Source organism: Tauraco erythrolophus, chromosome Z, assembly GCF_009769465.1.
Source record: "Tauraco erythrolophus isolate bTauEry1 chromosome Z, bTauEry1.pri, whole genome shotgun sequence".
Taxonomy (NCBI): domain Eukaryota; kingdom Metazoa; phylum Chordata; class Aves; order Musophagiformes; family Musophagidae; genus Tauraco; species Tauraco erythrolophus.
Window position 1 is genome coordinate 60,184,860 of NC_141496.1, and position 17,317 is coordinate 60,202,176.

At 37.5% G+C, this 17,317-nt stretch overlaps 1 protein-coding gene across 1 annotated transcript in view; it reads right to left on the reverse strand.

The window, feature by feature from the left end:
- MEGF10 (multiple EGF like domains 10) overlaps positions 1–17,317 on the reverse strand; it is a 76,412-nt gene that overhangs the window by 12,969 nt on the left and 46,126 nt on the right. The window contains exons 12-15 of the mRNA XM_009986486.2: positions 14,384–14,486; positions 4,640–4,786; positions 2,277–2,411; positions 1,781–1,909 (exon numbers count right to left, since the gene is read on the reverse strand). Of these exons, the coding sequence (XP_009984788.1) occupies positions 1,781–1,909; positions 2,277–2,411; positions 4,640–4,786; positions 14,384–14,486 (514 nt within the window). The remainder of the gene's footprint in view (positions 1–1,780; positions 1,910–2,276; positions 2,412–4,639; positions 4,787–14,383; positions 14,487–17,317) is intronic.

The following is a 17,317-nucleotide window of genomic DNA, read 5'->3' on the forward strand; positions in this document are numbered from 1 at the left end:
AGATGAAAGGTTAGAAGTTTCAAAAAGGTCGCTAGTTCCAAAAGAAATTAATGGAATCATTATTTTCCATGTGAACGAAAGGCCTTTATACAAAGCAAATAAACTTCCTCTGTTACGGTCCATGAGCACAGCCTCAATAGATGCTTCCATTCATATTGCTGGCACCATTTTCTTGTTATTGATTCAGTGAGTAAGTCCCTCCTCCTCCAAAATACCCCTATTCTGCTACTCTCCCAACTACCTACTTATTTTACCATAAAAACAGGGACCTTTGTTGCTACTGGCTTTCACAGGAATAGGCCCAAGATTTATTTTGGTATCATATGGAGTTGTGCATGCTAATCACTTCACAGAATTTAGCCAGCAAAGGTTTTTTTCCAAACTGACCAGATGTTACATTGCACTAGTATAGAGCCAGTTAGCCTGGACCAGTCAAACCATAAATTATATAAACCAATGAGGCATGTTATTAGGAAACACACCTCCCTGGAAACCTCAGCATAACATCTTTTGAATTCTGACGTATCAGGGTCTGGTACAGCTTCTTTTATTCATAAAAACAGGTTGACTGAAATTTTGGCATGCCTGTGTTTCAGACTGTGTTGATTTTGGTACCTTAGGGGATTGGATATGCTTCTTGTGAGAATTTCAGATATTTCTTTGCTGCCACTAGTAATTTGCATAGATTCAGCAAGGCTTCTGGAGAATGCCTAATTATTTAATATAATAACTCTATGAAACATAACAAAATTAGGGCCTTTCCCGTCTCCTTTTTAAGTCAGTAACAAAGTTTTCACTGAGTTTAGCATGCCAAGACAATAGTCATTGAGTGAGGTAGAATTACACTAAAAATATGTGTCTTTGAAACATTTCTAAAAGGAAGAAAGAGAAAAAATCCATCAAAAAGTTACAAGCACCTAAAAAAAAGTCATAGTGAAAAATTTCTTAAGAACATGTTCAAATGTTTAAGAAGAATAAGGATGGTCTTGCAGCCAGAGCACTAACTTGTATCTGAGAAAATCCTGGATTTTTTCTGAACCTTGCCAGCACCTCTCTAAGCAACTGTAGTTAAGAAAGAACACCCTGTGTTTCAACACCTCAGCTCCTTATTTGTAAAATAATACTTCTGTTACTGGTAAGACTGTCCTGATGATACAAGTCCTGGGATGTCCACAACACTAATGTGGTACGACTAAATAATTACAGACAAGCAAACAACAGGTCAGGAACCCTCTCTACAATGCAAGATCCATCAAGTCACAGACTTTTTCATGTTGGAAGAGACCTCTAGCATCACCTAGTCCATCATCCTACTCAAAGGATCTCCAAAGATGGTAATTTCACAACCTCTACCAAGCTGGAGACTTAAGAGCCTCTCTGGACAGTTGCTGTGCTAGGCCACTCTCACAGTAAGGATTTTTTTAATCTTGTACCTAGTGAAAGTCATTCTTGCTGCCACCTGTGAGCATTGTCTCTTTGTCTTTTCACAGTGCACTTCTGAAACAGGTCTGATCCAGCTTCTCTACAACTATTCTTAGGGCAGTGGAAGACTGAAAATTGATCCCTCCTGTCATATGCTCCAGCCCATTTATTAGAAAAATCATAGTGAATATGTGTTTCTCATAGTGCTGATGAAATACAGTTCAGGATTTCTTCATTATATACCATGAAGTCCTCATTTCTGACTTAGACAGTACTTCTTTATCAAAAAGTCGAGAATTTAAACAGCCGAACTCTGATAAATTGTTTTAAAAATAAAGGAAAAAAAGCTGATACTTACGCTGAGAGCAGTCACTACCAATCCAGCCAGGGTAACACTGACAGGATCTATCAATAGGATTACATGTTCCATTATTGGTGCAGGTGCATATTCCAATGCAGTTCTTGCCAAATCTGCCACTGGGACATACTGAGAACAAGTTGTCAGAATTAGAACTCCTTAATAATCAGAACAAGATTGCATTTTCTTTATTTCAAGAGAAAGTAACTGATATTTAGATCAAGAAATGTATTGCTTAGCATAATGTTAAAGTAAGACATTATAAATCCTTGTAAGCCCATTATACATACTCATTACACAAATAATACAAATGAGAATACAGTGGGTTTCATACTTAAGGATCAAATGTTCAAACAGCTTAAACCTGCTTAAGATTCCTAATTTATAAACTGCACATACTACAACAGAAACTATTTTTGGTTTTACAGTTTACAAGTGATGGAATGAAAACGTGCATGGTCTCTGCATCCCATAGAGTATTTACTACAACTTGTACCTTCATTACAGAGAGCTCCTGTAAATCCAGGTAAGCAGTCACACAAGCCAGTAATATGGTGGCAGGGACCACTGCTATGTACACACTGGGGGCACGTCTGGCTGCAGCGGTGTCCGTAAAACCCAGGGGAACAAACTGGAATCAGAAAGAACAAACTGTCATTGCTTCCTGCACTTTCTATGAAGCCATAAACTGCTCTTCAGTGTGCCTGTCCCTGACTCTGAATTAGCTCCGCTTTCTAAATACACAGGAGTTGCAATGGGGATTGTTATTATTCACACAGTTGAGTTTTTCACACTCACGAAAGATTTGATCGTCTTTCTCAAGGGTTTACTATATTCTACTTAGTAATGACTTAGATGACATTTTATTACTTATCAGGCCACACTGTACTTGAGTTATATTTGAAATGCAAATATACTTTATATATTTATACATGTTTGGCTATAAATTATATGTCTCCTACAACACAAACATCTTTTAAAGCATATTTGAAGAAGAGGGATTTTAAAAAATAGAGCGGATAGTTTTATCTGCAGATGAGTAGGATCATCTTAGACCTTGACGTCTTATGTGTCTCCTAACCTGGAACACAAATAGCCATTACTTCACTGAGAAAAACGTACAAGTGTTTTCCAGTCATCCATTCATCTAGGTACTCACTGTACCAATTACATGGTACACACAGCTACGCATCACTTAATTTTAAAAGAACCTGAGACCAGAAATACAGAGTCATCCACTTAAGTCTTATGCTAAAGGCACTAGCTTCTTTTAAAAAAAAGAAAAAAAAGGGGGGAAAAAAAAGGCTGTCACATAAAATCTCCTTATTTGAGCTCTAATCCCTTTTGGCATTTATTTCCTGATAAATTAGAATATTAGTTAACACATTAAGAGAAATACCTGTTGCACAGCAGCAATTAGCACTGACAAAATCTAACTTGGAATCTTTTCAATATTTCAATCTCATTCAAGATTCAGTCTTTTGATTACACACTTGATACAAGTTATGTGGCCAGATCTCTCTAGAGAGATTAACTTTTCTAAGCGAAACAGTGCCAAAAGGTCTTCCTGTTTACTGAAAAGGCACTTTCTCACTGGGATTCAAATTATTCGTACGACCTTTGTCTCCCTGGCCTCCAGACCGTACATCAGAGAGGGGCTCTGAGAGCCACCGGACTGTAAGCCTCTTGTCCAGGTTATAGGCACAGCTCCAAAACACAGGGAACATTTTTACATGTAGTGTTACACTTGGTCTGCCTTTGGATTAACTGATTAACTGCAAGGCCTTTAGAGATTAGATAGTGAGAATAATTACTGCACTTAGTTAGAAACGCTTAAGGAATACTAATGCCACACTAATGCAGGATTTAGCAGTGCCTTAGACAATCACATTCTTCAGCTTGAAATCTTGCCATTCCGGGACTGTTAGGACTTCATCCTTCTTTGGTTCTCCTACCTTCTAGTAATCATTTCATATCATCTCCTGCCTTTTAAGCCTCTTTTGGAGGACCTGGTAGCATGTTGGCTTGGCCTTACTCCACCTGCTTCTTGACCTCGGTTCTGGAATACCTCCTCTGAAAACAGGGCTATCCTCCAAGTGCAGAGGATTTGTATTTCTCTTCTCTGAACATCCGTCCCTCACAGCTTCAGCAATTCAAACCGAAGACAGCTAGACCGCTGGCAAACTGTGACAAATCTTCTTGGGAGGGCAGATATTTTGCACATCATCTTATTTTTGCCTCTCTGGTATGATTTACCTCAGTTCATCTGTATCTCTCTTCTTGTAACATTTAAATTTTGAAAGGACAAATTTTTCAAATACAACTATAGGCACCTGTGATATCTTCTACTTACTATGAGGCCTGATCCCACTGGCCATTCTTTGCTGCTTCAAAATAAGTGTTAAAAAACCACAATAATTAAGCCAATGATTCCTACCAGACTCGACAGGAAGCGAAGGTTTCTACCTTCTGAAACTCATGCACACTTTATTTACCTACCAAAACACATATTACAATATCAATGTTTGTCAATCACATTTGGAAATGCTTGCCTTTAGAATAGAATCCCCTATTAAATTTGTTTCTTAGGAAGTCCTGCGTGTAACGACGTCACAGCACAGACAGTGAATAAAACGTAAAGTTGTACCATACAAAGAAGAGCACTAATAGTTGGAAACATTTGTTAATTTCAGATAATACTTATTTCTGTATATTCACGCATTTTGACACAATGTCCAACCGATTAGTGTTTCATAGTACTTCATACTACAAATAACAAAGCATTATGGTATTATATCATATGAATTTCAAGTAAGGGAGGGAGAAACAGAGATTTTAAAGGCGTTATTTTGTTCTTACTTCTCTGACAAGTGGTCCCTCTGTATCCTGGCGCACACTCACAGATTCCGTCATCTGGAGAGCAGGACGCTCCATTTTTGCAGTAACAAGACAATGAGCAATTTGGACCCCACTGTCCCTCAGCACACACACTGTCACAGTGAATGCCTGCAACCATACATAAACAAAACTGTCAGCATTTGTAATGAATTCGTAATGTGTAGTTAGTTTAAACCTTTGGTCCTCACAGGATTCATTTTTAAAACACAGGTCACAAAAGCTGTTTATGAAAATATCTCTAACATCAGAAAAACAGAACAAGAACAAGGTAAACTTGCATCTCTGCTCCTGCCTTCCCCCAGAACAGTGAATGTCTTTCGTATTCCAGTTTTGACAAGATGTACACAAGGGCTGATCCTGAGTTCTGTAACAGGAAAGCACTTCTGCAGATTTACACGGAACATAAGAGCTCCATGGGATGCTACCTCCAGGCTTCCTGCCCAACGATACCTTAAGATCTACAAACATGAATGCAAACCTCTCAATAGCATAAGGAGTTCCATAATTTTCCAAGACCTTTACACATACAAAAATTTTAAAACGTCTTCTATTCCTTTGACTTTCATCACTGGTATTAATAAAAGGAATCGAAAGTAGAAAGTCATTCAAATGCAGCAAAATAATGTTTTTTGCTTCCTCCATTTCAAAACAGCAAAAGCTTATTTTCAAATTTTATGTTGGGAAAATGCATGACAAAAGGTATCACAGAAACCTTTCCTTCTGAATGTAAAAATTCTTAAGGTCTGACATAATTTTGTGTAATAATGTGGTGCAGGACACAGAATGATTTCTAATTAGTGGTGAGCTGATTACTGCTAAGCCTCATACCAAATGGAAAATTGTAGTGCACACAAAGGGTTTCCAAACACACCATGTGAGCATTCCAAAATGCTTAGCTGCAACAGTGTTAGAGATGCTGATCAGTCAGTGCTTTGTCTAACCATTTTTGGCATAAAATTGATTATAAAATGGCCACAACCTGAACCCCAATACATAAATCATAATATAAACCACTAATTATAATCATCCAATCATGGGATGTTTTTTTTCTTGGCAACTCAGCGACATCGAATATAACTTTCCTGTTTGTTTTTTCCACTATCTGCCTTTAAAAAGCACGCTGCATGTTAAATGCCAGCAGGCACCACTGTGGAACTCAGACCGTATTGTGTCTACAGTACTTTGCATTAACAATTAAGTATTATTGTAGCGCCTCTACTGAATGAAGCCCTTCGCTAAGGGAAAAGCGGACTGAATCCAACCACAAGCATGTCTTGCTTTGTAAGTACTTCCAGCAAAATATGCCACAGGTTCACTGGCTGCCAGAGTCCTAAAAAAGCAAAACAGTTTCACATGCGACAAGAAAAAAAATATTTTTAACTTTCAAGAGCAAAACCTGCTGTTTGTAACAATACTGAAAAATAATTACGCTGTTTACTGATAGACCAGACTCAGACGTGATTCCTCAACCCTGACAGCATGTGCCGTGTAAAGCTGCCTATATCCAAAGACGAACTCTAATTAGAGGAAACGTGAAACTCCAGACTCTCAAATTGCTTGTTTCTCTGCAAGACAATCAACAGACTGAGTAATCAAATATGTGGCTCAACAGATCGCACCAACTAACGACAGCAAGAGAGAAAACACTTGCCTTTTAGAAGGCAACCAGAAGCCACCTAGAAGCCCTAATTGTACAATGATCATTTAGGTCAGTTAATACTGACTTAAAACAAATTTATTGTCAAAAAATGAAAGGCTTCTTGTATCATTACTTTTTAAATTTTGCCTGCATAGGCAATGTCATTCCCCTATCTTCATCTACATTTGAGAGGCAGCATAGACTTGCTTCTCAGTAGCCTGGGTCAACTTTTTAATAAACTCCCTATTTGTGGATAAATAGATAAAAGAGAGTGGTTTGGTTTTGAGAGATGCTGATGCACATGAGCAGGATGAGATCATAGCATTTTTTTCCAGAAACAAGACCACGTATTTCAGGTGCGTAAGATTGCTCTGCTTGAGGTTCCCAAATTTGAGAACTCAAGTTTCTAAGTCTGTGAAAGCACAAGCAGACATATGCAGAGGATTTCAGAATTGAGCCGGGCGTTCTGTTCACGTGAGTGTTATCTGTCATATCATACACAGCCTCGCTCAGTGAACCCTGCTAGAAAAAAGACATTTTTCACGGAGTCTTAATGGCTTTCAGTGGTGTTCAGTATACAATGGTCACTATTAAGAAGTCAGCGGTTGCCAAGAGTTACCATAGTGCATTATCTGAGATTATGTAGACCAGTGACATACAATAACACCAGGCTCAATTATATCGTCTTGATCTGTGCACAGAGGATGCTTTATGACAGCATGGTGTCAAAGGTTGATACTGGGCACACTGGGATAGAAAAGACAATGGACCCCATGCTGCATAGAGCCACGATACTTAAAAGAGCCAATGACTACCACGAAAAATGAAAAAGGAAAAAGTTCCTTCAGTACACATCAGGGAAAATTACCTATAAGGGAAACTGAAAAAATTATCATTTCTTTCCCACTTTCACCCCTTATGAGAAGGTAGTCAGCTGAAGAATGATATCCCTTTACTTAGGAAAGAAACAGTGTATCCTGAATATCACAGAATAATAATTATAACAATATAAAATACTGAAAGAGTGCTGAATATTACTTCTGTTTCACTGTAAAAGGAGTTGTATTATATTCACTATTGATCATAAGCAAAACCAATTTCACTCCTGTGTCAGTGTAAAGAATGAATGTAGTAAAACAGAAATACTAATTAATTTAGTGATTTATTGCATCTCTACTTATAAAAATAGTTTTAAATCTCACTCACTGTTATTTAGGTAAGTTCACAGGGCACTTAAAAATGAGAAACTGAGTTTCATATCCTATAGCTGTAAAAATCAAATACGTGTATTTTTGAGAAATAATTGGTTAGAGATACTATAAGGATTAAAAATAAAAAAATATTTTTCTAGACTCTGATGCTTTATATGACATTTCAGCAAAGAAAGCTATGCCTTTATAGAGAAGCTAGAAATTAGTGAGGAAAAAGAAACATTTTTACTATAATTTACAAAGCAAGACTAGATTCAGCTTTTACAACAATGGCATCAACAGTGTACTGACTTATGACTGCCACAGTTTCAAGCAAGTATTAATCTCTTCTGCCATAAAATTGTTTTTTATAAGTTTTCATGTTGATTTTGATCCTGATAAGGATATCTGCAAGGAACAGTTTTTGCCAGAGCGATGGACAAAGAGCTCTTTGATGGCCTTCTCAAGTTGCTAGGCAATAGCTGAATGGTCATGATAAACTTCAGCTAAGCTGCTCTGAAGAAATGCTCATGCATTTAATGCCCAGTGCTTTATGCTGGGGGCCTCACATCTAAATCAGCATTCCCCCAGCATTCGTAATTGCATGAATGAAGTAAACAATTCTTTAGGGATATCAGTGTTTCTGCCCATGCTAGCAGAGTGTTTACACACTCCCCATGCTATATTTTTAAGTAGAGACTCAATGATCCATCCAAGTCAGATCCACGGAGAGCTAATTTGTTTTAGCACTTAAAGGACAAAAAATCTACCTATTATTTCTTATGATCTACCCAGGCAAATTTATTATTGGACTAAGTGCTATTTTTCAGGTTATTATGTTTCCATTAGTCTGATAAAAAGTTATCCAAACCTTAAAAAGAATTATATTTTTTGTAAAGAACACGTATTTGCTATACAATTTATGTTCACAACACACAGAACTTTCCAGAATAGTCTCTCAGAATTAAAACCTATTTGTATACCAGTGTACTTCCTATATATCAGAGCTAAACTGGATATACAATAGCCTAAACAAAAGAAGGATGAAGCCCCCAAAAGTCAGGGAAATCTTGATGTCATTAAAGCTAATGATACATTTCTATTATGGTCCACGATCTGACCTTTCATATTTGAGAGAAACAAACACTAGTCCACTTCTGTTCAACGAAGCTGAGACTTCTGATGGTGGGAATTGCTTCTCTACATCTCTACCAAATGATGGATGGACAGCCCAAAGAAAGCGGAGAAACAGCACAAGGAAGTGGTGAAAAACTTCATAGACACTATTTAGAAGTACCCTCATTGTCTTTAAGGGAAAAGAAGTACCTTGCTCCCCAGATGAAGATAGCCAGAAGACTAAACAAAAAATGTCTCATATCAAAGAGCTAATGAAAGGATCAAAGATTTTCCTCTAGAAGTTCAGATTGCTGCTTCTTCACTGCGGCAGCAGGACAGTTTGTGCCCACAGGCTTCGGTAGGAAGGCAGCTACAAAGGCTTGTCAACAAAAACAGCACTGCATCAGAATTTGAAGGCAAACATAAGTATCTGCAAATTTTAGTGGAAGAACCACTTTTGAGTTATCCTGGTATCTTTTTGAAGGCCATACTGTTGCTACATACTGCCATCCACTCCAGTGGTGCTCTTCTTTTCATCTCCCACATTTTAGGCAGCCACGAGAAAATACTACTTCTTTTCTTACCCTCTTGATAATACTGAAGCTACTGATTTAAAGTTCTTCTCCTAAAAGAGTGGTATTTCTTCTACAGAAATACCCACCACAATGCATAGGCAACAGAGGTACCGACCCAGTGAAGTCCAGACATAGGGTAGGCCAAAATTGGAAAGTAAATACACCTTTAACCACCCATGTTCTTGCAAGAAGTTGTCGGCTTGGGTGCATCGGGGCACCAGCACCACACACACCCTTCCAGAAGTGGCTCATTTCTCAGTCTTAAGGTGAGGGAGACCCATGACAGTACTCTTTTATGTCTTTTTTTCTTCTACGTAGGAGGGAGAAAAAATGCGTACACATTAAAAGCTAAGGAGCAAGGGAGAGTTCTTCTTGGCGGATTTGCTTATTTGCATCAGCGGGGCAGGTGTCAGATGACAGTCCTCCCTGTTATAATCCAGCAACAAATGTGCCTCCTAGAAATAATGTCAGGAGCACAAGGAAAGACACAGCACTTCCTCACAGAAACAACACATCTGGTGATGGGCAATCTGACTAGCATAAGCAGGTGTCCGGCACAGCAAAGAGCCACCAACACCCTATCTGCAGTAGCATATGGATGAATACTATGCTCGCTGGTAAAACATAGGCTGATATTACTGCATCTGTCTTTTCCATAAACCAATGCTATTGTTTTTGTACAGATAGCAGACTAGTGGTATTTCACAATCCCTGGCACTGCATAACCTTTAAATTGATTTTAAAAATAACAAATGTCGTATCAGTATGACATGACATTTCTTCACAAACAGAAAGGTCCAACAGAACCGCATCTAAGAAAGCACAACAGTAATGTGTTATCGGTAACACCCACATTACTGTAACACAGTAATAAACAAACTGTCTGGAGAAAAACCTTTGCCCTTTTCACATGCTTGAATGTGAAATCTCCGTTTGCAAGAGTATGAAATCTCTAATCTTTTAGGCAATTCGGAAAAACTGTATTTTGACAGCTGCTTGCAGAACAGATAAGATTAAGGGATGAAATTAAGAGTTACCATGGTGCTTGCTGGACTGTGGTCATTGAGAGAAGCAGTAGAGGTGGCTTTTTAATGTAAATTAACTTAAAGTTTTGGTATAAATTATTAGGAGACTTAATTATCATTGCCTATTGAGGGAGTGCATTTTCTGCGTCTCTTTTTCTGCTTTATATTTTAACGGTTCTGACTCTTTTCCACTGTCTAGCTATTCTGCTTCCTCCAAAGGAAGAAAAGTTATTTATAAGATACAGTGAAAATGTCAAGGGACGAGAGTGTTTGGGACAGACATCGTCCTCTGTGTGGGCGGATGTTTCTCGTTTGTGCCATCCTGTCATGTGGCTTCTGGAACGTGATGGAATGGTCAGATTGCCAGGAAAAAAACATCATCCTTAACTCTTGCTTTTCTAAGCAGAATTCAGCTGCTGTATAGGCAGCATTTGGTGTAAACTACAGAGAGGGTTGGATTTCTAACAGGAGTCCTACAAGCGAAGTCACTTTCATTTAGGATGAAAAATCTAAGTATACTCCTAGGCAACAGAACCTAAATTAAAACCAGAGACTCCAAATTAGAATCTAATTAAAACCAGTTTTAGCTATTTCTTGAGTATTATAAGAGCTCATGACAACTCAATACTCAGTAACTGAACTTACAGTTTCATTGATAACTAGGAGCAAAAAGATAAGATATGGGCATGTTCCAAAATAAAGAAAAAACTACTTAAGAAACTAAACCATATAGTATCTTACTGTTGACCCAATGCCCAGCTGCAGTGATATCTTGAGACTAACGTAAAGGGTGGCATGTTAGCTAGGCTGCCCTTTGGTACATGACAAAAGCATTTGTGCCCACTTCAGCAGCTCGGAGCTCCCTCACTACCCCAGGGCCCTCCTTCACTACGTATGAGGCCAGTGACCCCCCCCTCCCCATGCCACGTGTTTCCTGTTCCCCAGTGTTATGGTACAACTGTGTCATCCAGTAAGGGAAAAATCTTCCACCCTTCATTTATTTCTGCAAAGTTATATAAACTATTCCCTCTGATGAAATTCCCTGGGGAAAGTGTAGACAACTCCTCTGTTCCCAGAGCTGAGAAAAATACTACATTTAAAATATCTTTTGGGAAACTTTATAAAATTTTGGTGGCATCAAAATGTTTGGGGAAGTTCTTGTTGAAAAAGAAAAAATACTTCTAAGTGTACAATTTTAAGTTTCTTCAAAGTTTGTTTTTTTTTTTTTTTAACACTACCCTCCCAATAGTTTTAAAAGACCTAAATCCTTCATTTGGTTTAGATTAGCATTATACAGATCCAAAATCACTTTCTCCCTCTGTTTGGTTTTTCTTGGTAGGTAATACTAGCCACCAAAAACTATTAAGTCTGACAGTTACTTTAACAAATTTAACAGAAAAAGCATAAGCTATTCTAACATAATTTGTTACATTTTAGTGGCTTTCTATATTTTCACAAATCCTTCATCTGCTTCTCCACCTATTTAACATACAAATATGTATACAACCTCCTTTCTTAATCCTACAATCTAATGCTATCTCTGCAATGTAACATTACAGTACAGTTACTCGAGAACCTGTTTCTAAAGTATTCTCTCCTTTTTTTAATTGTTCTAAATATAAGTATCTACACAAAGACCAGATTCCTCATGGGTATTGCTCTGACATGTGAAGTGTGGGAGGAGGATTTTTCCAGACACTGAGTATAAAGCGAACTATGCCATTTATGTCATATTGTGTGTCTAGACATCACTAACATGTTGAAACCAGTCTGTTACAAACACTTTTGATGACATCATGCAGGGACAGATACTCAATTTTATCTATAATCACGCATGAAGTCTCTTTCTAATGAAATCTTTTTCCTTTTCAAATGTGAAGACAAACAAGGTTTCACTAAAGGCAAAAATATTGTCTCCTTTTCAATACCTGAGTTGAAGCACAGTCAAGGTTTCTGCCAAGCTTGAAGCTTTTATCACATCCCAGGTTAGTTCTATCACACTGGCTAGGTCACTGTTATAACCTGTTATAAAAATTTGCTAGATTTTTAGTACGGTCTTTCAAAACTACCCATTTTAATCTGGCTTCATTCATTAAAATACTTTTGGTCTCTGGTGATTTGTCTCAGTTCTAGAAAACTCACAAGGTATATTTTGAGCACTACATCTGGAACTTGTAAATAGCTCTAACTGCCTACACCATGGTTGCTCAAGATCAGCAACCATTCACATGTTTTTAATGGGGATATTCTTTGCTTACTTCATTTATTCATTTAAGAAATCATATTTTGAGCAGATCCAAATGTCAGTTCAAGAAAGTGTGTCCGAACACATACTCACAAATACCTGAAAACACCTGAAAATAAGAACAGTCATGAAAGGCTGTTAACATGATAACAAAATAAACACAAAGTAGTGTCTCACAAAATAGTAATAGATGGCATAACACTAATCATATTTTTTCATAACCCACTCAAATAACTTTTATTATTTTTACACTCTTGTAGTAATTCATTTCCCAGAGGTCTCTGCGTGGCTGATGGTACATCACACTGCACACTATGGGAAGAGAATAAAACCAACAAACCCTGGCTCAGTTAGGTGCGTGCTGGCTCTGGAAGCCTCTCCCATTCACACTGAAAAGGCTGACAACAGGGAGACCCAACAGTGACACAGGTTGTCTCAAAAGAACTTGGCAGAAGGTTAATACACAGACAAACTGCACAAATAAGAAATGGGTTTGGTCTTCCAAGGCAGAGCAGGGGCCCTTCCTGCCCATGTCTGTGTCCCCTACTGATTCCCATCTCCTATTCCCAATAATCATTAAGAGGCATGTTCATCTGAACAGAAAGTAGAAAAAACACCAGATAAGCTGTAATCAACTACAACTAATCAACCTGAACTGCAGACACAGAGTATTATGTACTTTGAACAAAATGCCCGTGATCCAGCTACAGAGCTAGGAAAAAAAAAAGCATATAAAAATCAAAGTCTGGGGAAAAGCTCCATAAACACCATATCTGAGGAAGTTATAAGCTCTACACAAACTTTTGTGAGCACAATAATTTGTTAAACATGTCAAATAAATGACTTGCTGCAGATTATCTGCTTACTTCTATCTACTATAACTGGAAGCACCAGAGAAACAAGAAAGCAATTCTATCATGAACCTGCAAGTCAATTAGGAAAAATACTAACTTATAAATGAGTGAGTGGATAACAAATAATACTAGGTTATACCTGAAATCACAGAAAACTCCTCCTTTCTTTTCACAGCAGAAACATCCTTTGTTCATTTAAGGTGTGTTTTTCATACTGACTTCTCATTATTAAATGGAAGGAGTCCACATATATGGGTGACATGAAATCTGACCCTTGCAACGCTAAACTACTATCATGGAGAGACACAAAGTCCAGAACGCTCTGAGAGGGGCAAACTTACAGTGTCACTTAATCCTTATTGAAGACTGAAGAGTTTTACCAACACTTAGAGCTTAGAAATCTATATGAGAACTAAAATGACCTCCTAGAGATAAAGGGAACCTTTTGTGACAGCTTGCCCTTCTGCACAGTTTCATCATCTTTTCAAAAAATCTTACTTTCCACAAACAAGAGAGTGCGACAACAGTGTCAAACACAAATTTTGATGAATAAATAAATATATATATATTCTTAAAGCCACAACGAAAATGCTAGAGAAACTTCGTAAAAAAAAAAGTGCAATAACTTTCCTACAGAAGAAAATATGTGCAGAGAAACTTAATTTGAGAGAAACTCAAATAGCATCACAGCTTCCACACGATTTACCCTCTTTTTGGCTGCCTGTGAAAAATTTTCCGAGTTCCTGGATGTGATGCTTTACCTACCAATGCCGCCAGCACAACCTTGAATATCTACAGTTATTCACCACTTTCATTAGCAATCATACTGTGGAGGCGCCTGAGTTTTAAGATTTCCCCTTCTATTCCCAGTTTTATGTGGATCCCGTGCTCGACAAAGTTTCCATGCCTGTGAATCACAGAAGGGACACAGCAGCCACAGAACTGGCCCTTTTCTCATTCCAACCCCACATACTCCTCCCCTACCCACAAACCCAAAAGGCAAGACCAAGTCCCGCCATAGTGGAAACTCTCATTATCCTTCATGACAGTCTTTTTTGTACCTGACCATCCTGGTAGACAGCGACAGTAACCCGTGGTGGGATGACAGCCATCCGCATGGCTGCAGTCACAGCGTTCAGCACAATCCATACCATATGTGCCGTCCTGTGGCAACAAAAAAAACCCAAACAACTCAGAGATGATGACAACTGGCAGCTAGAAAACAAATTCTACTCAGTCCTGCCTCCAAAAGTAACCACAGAGCTCTCCTGAACCCATAATCTACTTTTTTAATATAAAACGTTTCTGGCTTTTGGAACATTCTAGTGTCAAACATTCTTTCAATTGTAGTGGAAGAGAGAGAATTAATTACATTGTCTTGAAAAATCCCACACTAATGGACTGGAGACAGTGATTCAGAACACAGTAGCTACACCATCAGAGACTGCAATGAAAACTTTATTGTACTGTCCCTCTGATTTCCCTTACAGCTGCGTTCCTACTTCAGGACCTGGAGGTCCCTCGATCAGAAAGAAATTCAGTTTCCTTTCTGCCTCAGACCCTGAGCTTTCTATGTATCGGTCAAAAAGGATATCACACAAAGCCACACTTTCTCAAAAAGTGTAGTAAAACATTAGATTAAAAAAAAATCTTCAGCGTGAAGTTTACTGCATGAACAATGCAAACTGTATCACTTTGTTTTGATTAAAAATCCTCCCTCTGCACAAGAGCATACACCATATCAAAAAGAGAAGCTCTTTGACTGTAAGACAGCACACAAAACAAAACTGGTTTTTGCTATGCAACATTTTTTGAACCAATAAAAGAGATTAAAATTACAAGTTGAACACCCCTCTTGATGTATTCAGCCATGCCAAAAGAGCACAGCTGATTTTCTTGGAACTACATCTAAACATTTGAATTTACCATTTCTGCTTCGTCCATGGAAGGTGGCACATACATTTGGGGGTAATACCATACAAAATCAATCTGAGAAACTGAAAAGAGTAAAATCTTTAAAACTGCATTCTCAAAACAAGGCAATGTACAACAGTAAATTGATCTTACAGAAAAAGTGTCAAAATCAAATTAAAAACAGGGAAAAAAGCCAGTATAATTTAAGGTAATACTTCTGGGATTACCCACAGCAAAGGCAAAAAAGGAGAAAAAAACATGTGAGGTTTAAAACCCCATAATTTAAATTCCAGGCTAAAAATTGGTCTCAGTCGCATTAAAAATCAGAATAAAACCTATATGAAAATTCGTCTGCTGTTCTTTGATGTTCATGCCTACATTTCTACTGAGTTCCACAGGATTTAGCTGTTCAATTCCCAGTCTTTCAAGCCTAAAGTAGAACAAAATCTTACATTACTTGAGTATAAGGAGACTTGCTCATCTCAACAATACATTTTTATATAGAGAAAAAGAAAAGATTAAGCTTTCCTTTGCATATAATCAGATTTGGAAAGAAAGGAAATCCTCAAATATGTTGCTGAAAAGCACTGTTTTCAGTCTGCTATGTATTTGGACTGAAGTCCAAACTTCAGTCAAATCTTGAGTAACAATCTGGGCAGTGATATTAATTTTCTGAAGTTACTGAAACAAACTAAAATATATTGATTTAAATAAACTCTCTGTTCAAACAAGAAAAATCAGACCACACTGGGCACATTTGAATTAGTTTTCTTTTTATTCTCCTGCTTTGGAATTTTGAGGCAGAATACCCATTTGAAATACGTAAATGCTTATCGACATCATTTGACACAGACAGAGAGAGAGCAGGACAATGAGCATGGGTATGGTAAATTATCTGATACAGACAGGCTTTTAAGCATTATTTTGCTAAATTTGGAACAGTGAAGCAAATGCCATGAAACAATACCTATCTTTTTTAATAAGTCAGTTTTGGAAGAGCTAATGGAGCTTGGAGATCTCATCATCCTTCAGAATCAGACACTAAGTAAGAAACAAAGCTGCTTTAGAAAAAAGAAAAATTAGTCTTCTGATAGAGATGCATTGTTGGAAACACTGCATTAACGTGCACAGATGGCACTCTAATGAGCTTTCTAGAATATTTTAGAATTTGTTTGCTACTTTACTCATTGTATCAGTGTATGCTATACCTCATCTTAAAAGCAAAAACAACCCCCAAAAACCCCCCAAAAATAATTTTGGAGTATTCTGAGAGCAGTTCAACAGAACAAATTTTCATTCAGAACAAAAGTGTTGTTTCAGTTTTATGTTGTAGTTCAGCAACTCCTATCATGTTATTGCTCAGCAGAATTAGTCCAAACTGACAGAGCTTGAACATCATATGGGAGGGGAGGTTTATGTTTGGTTTATGTTTGGTTCAGGTAATTCCTTTACAATTATATTAAACCAACAACCTGCTATGCAGACAGTATTGCAAAAGTAAAGAAAAGACTGTGGAGAGGAAAAGGAGAGCAAAGAGAAGTTTATTTAAAAAATGAAGTTTGTTAAAAATTTCCCAGAAAATTTAAGTCCATCATTGGAAAAGACGGTCTCTGGAAAACCCCATAAAATATTTCCATTTTTGTGTATGAAGTGTAATTAAAACCGAACAGTTACATAATAAGATAAATCAGGTTTGAATTTTACCATTTTTAAAAGTTTGAAATTACTTATTTTTATGGCTTCCCAAACTACAGATTACAAGGTGGAACAGAACTGATGAGGAGCATGCCTTTGTCAACACAATGATTTCTAATTTTGCAGTTCTCAAAGTCTGGAAGATGGTGGAAGTCAGAGCTCCAATAGAAAGGCACAGTCATGGGACTGCGTAGTAATAGTGCCTTCTCATGTCTTACTGAGAAGGAATGAAAGTTCTTCATTCATTCTGTACCATAGATATAAGCTAATCTAATTAAAATTATGTTGTTTGATGTGGAATATATTTTTGGTACTTTTTTTCTCGCATCATTTTTACTTGAAGTAGTTCAACAGAAGCAGTTTGGATAGCATTTGCTGCTGATAGA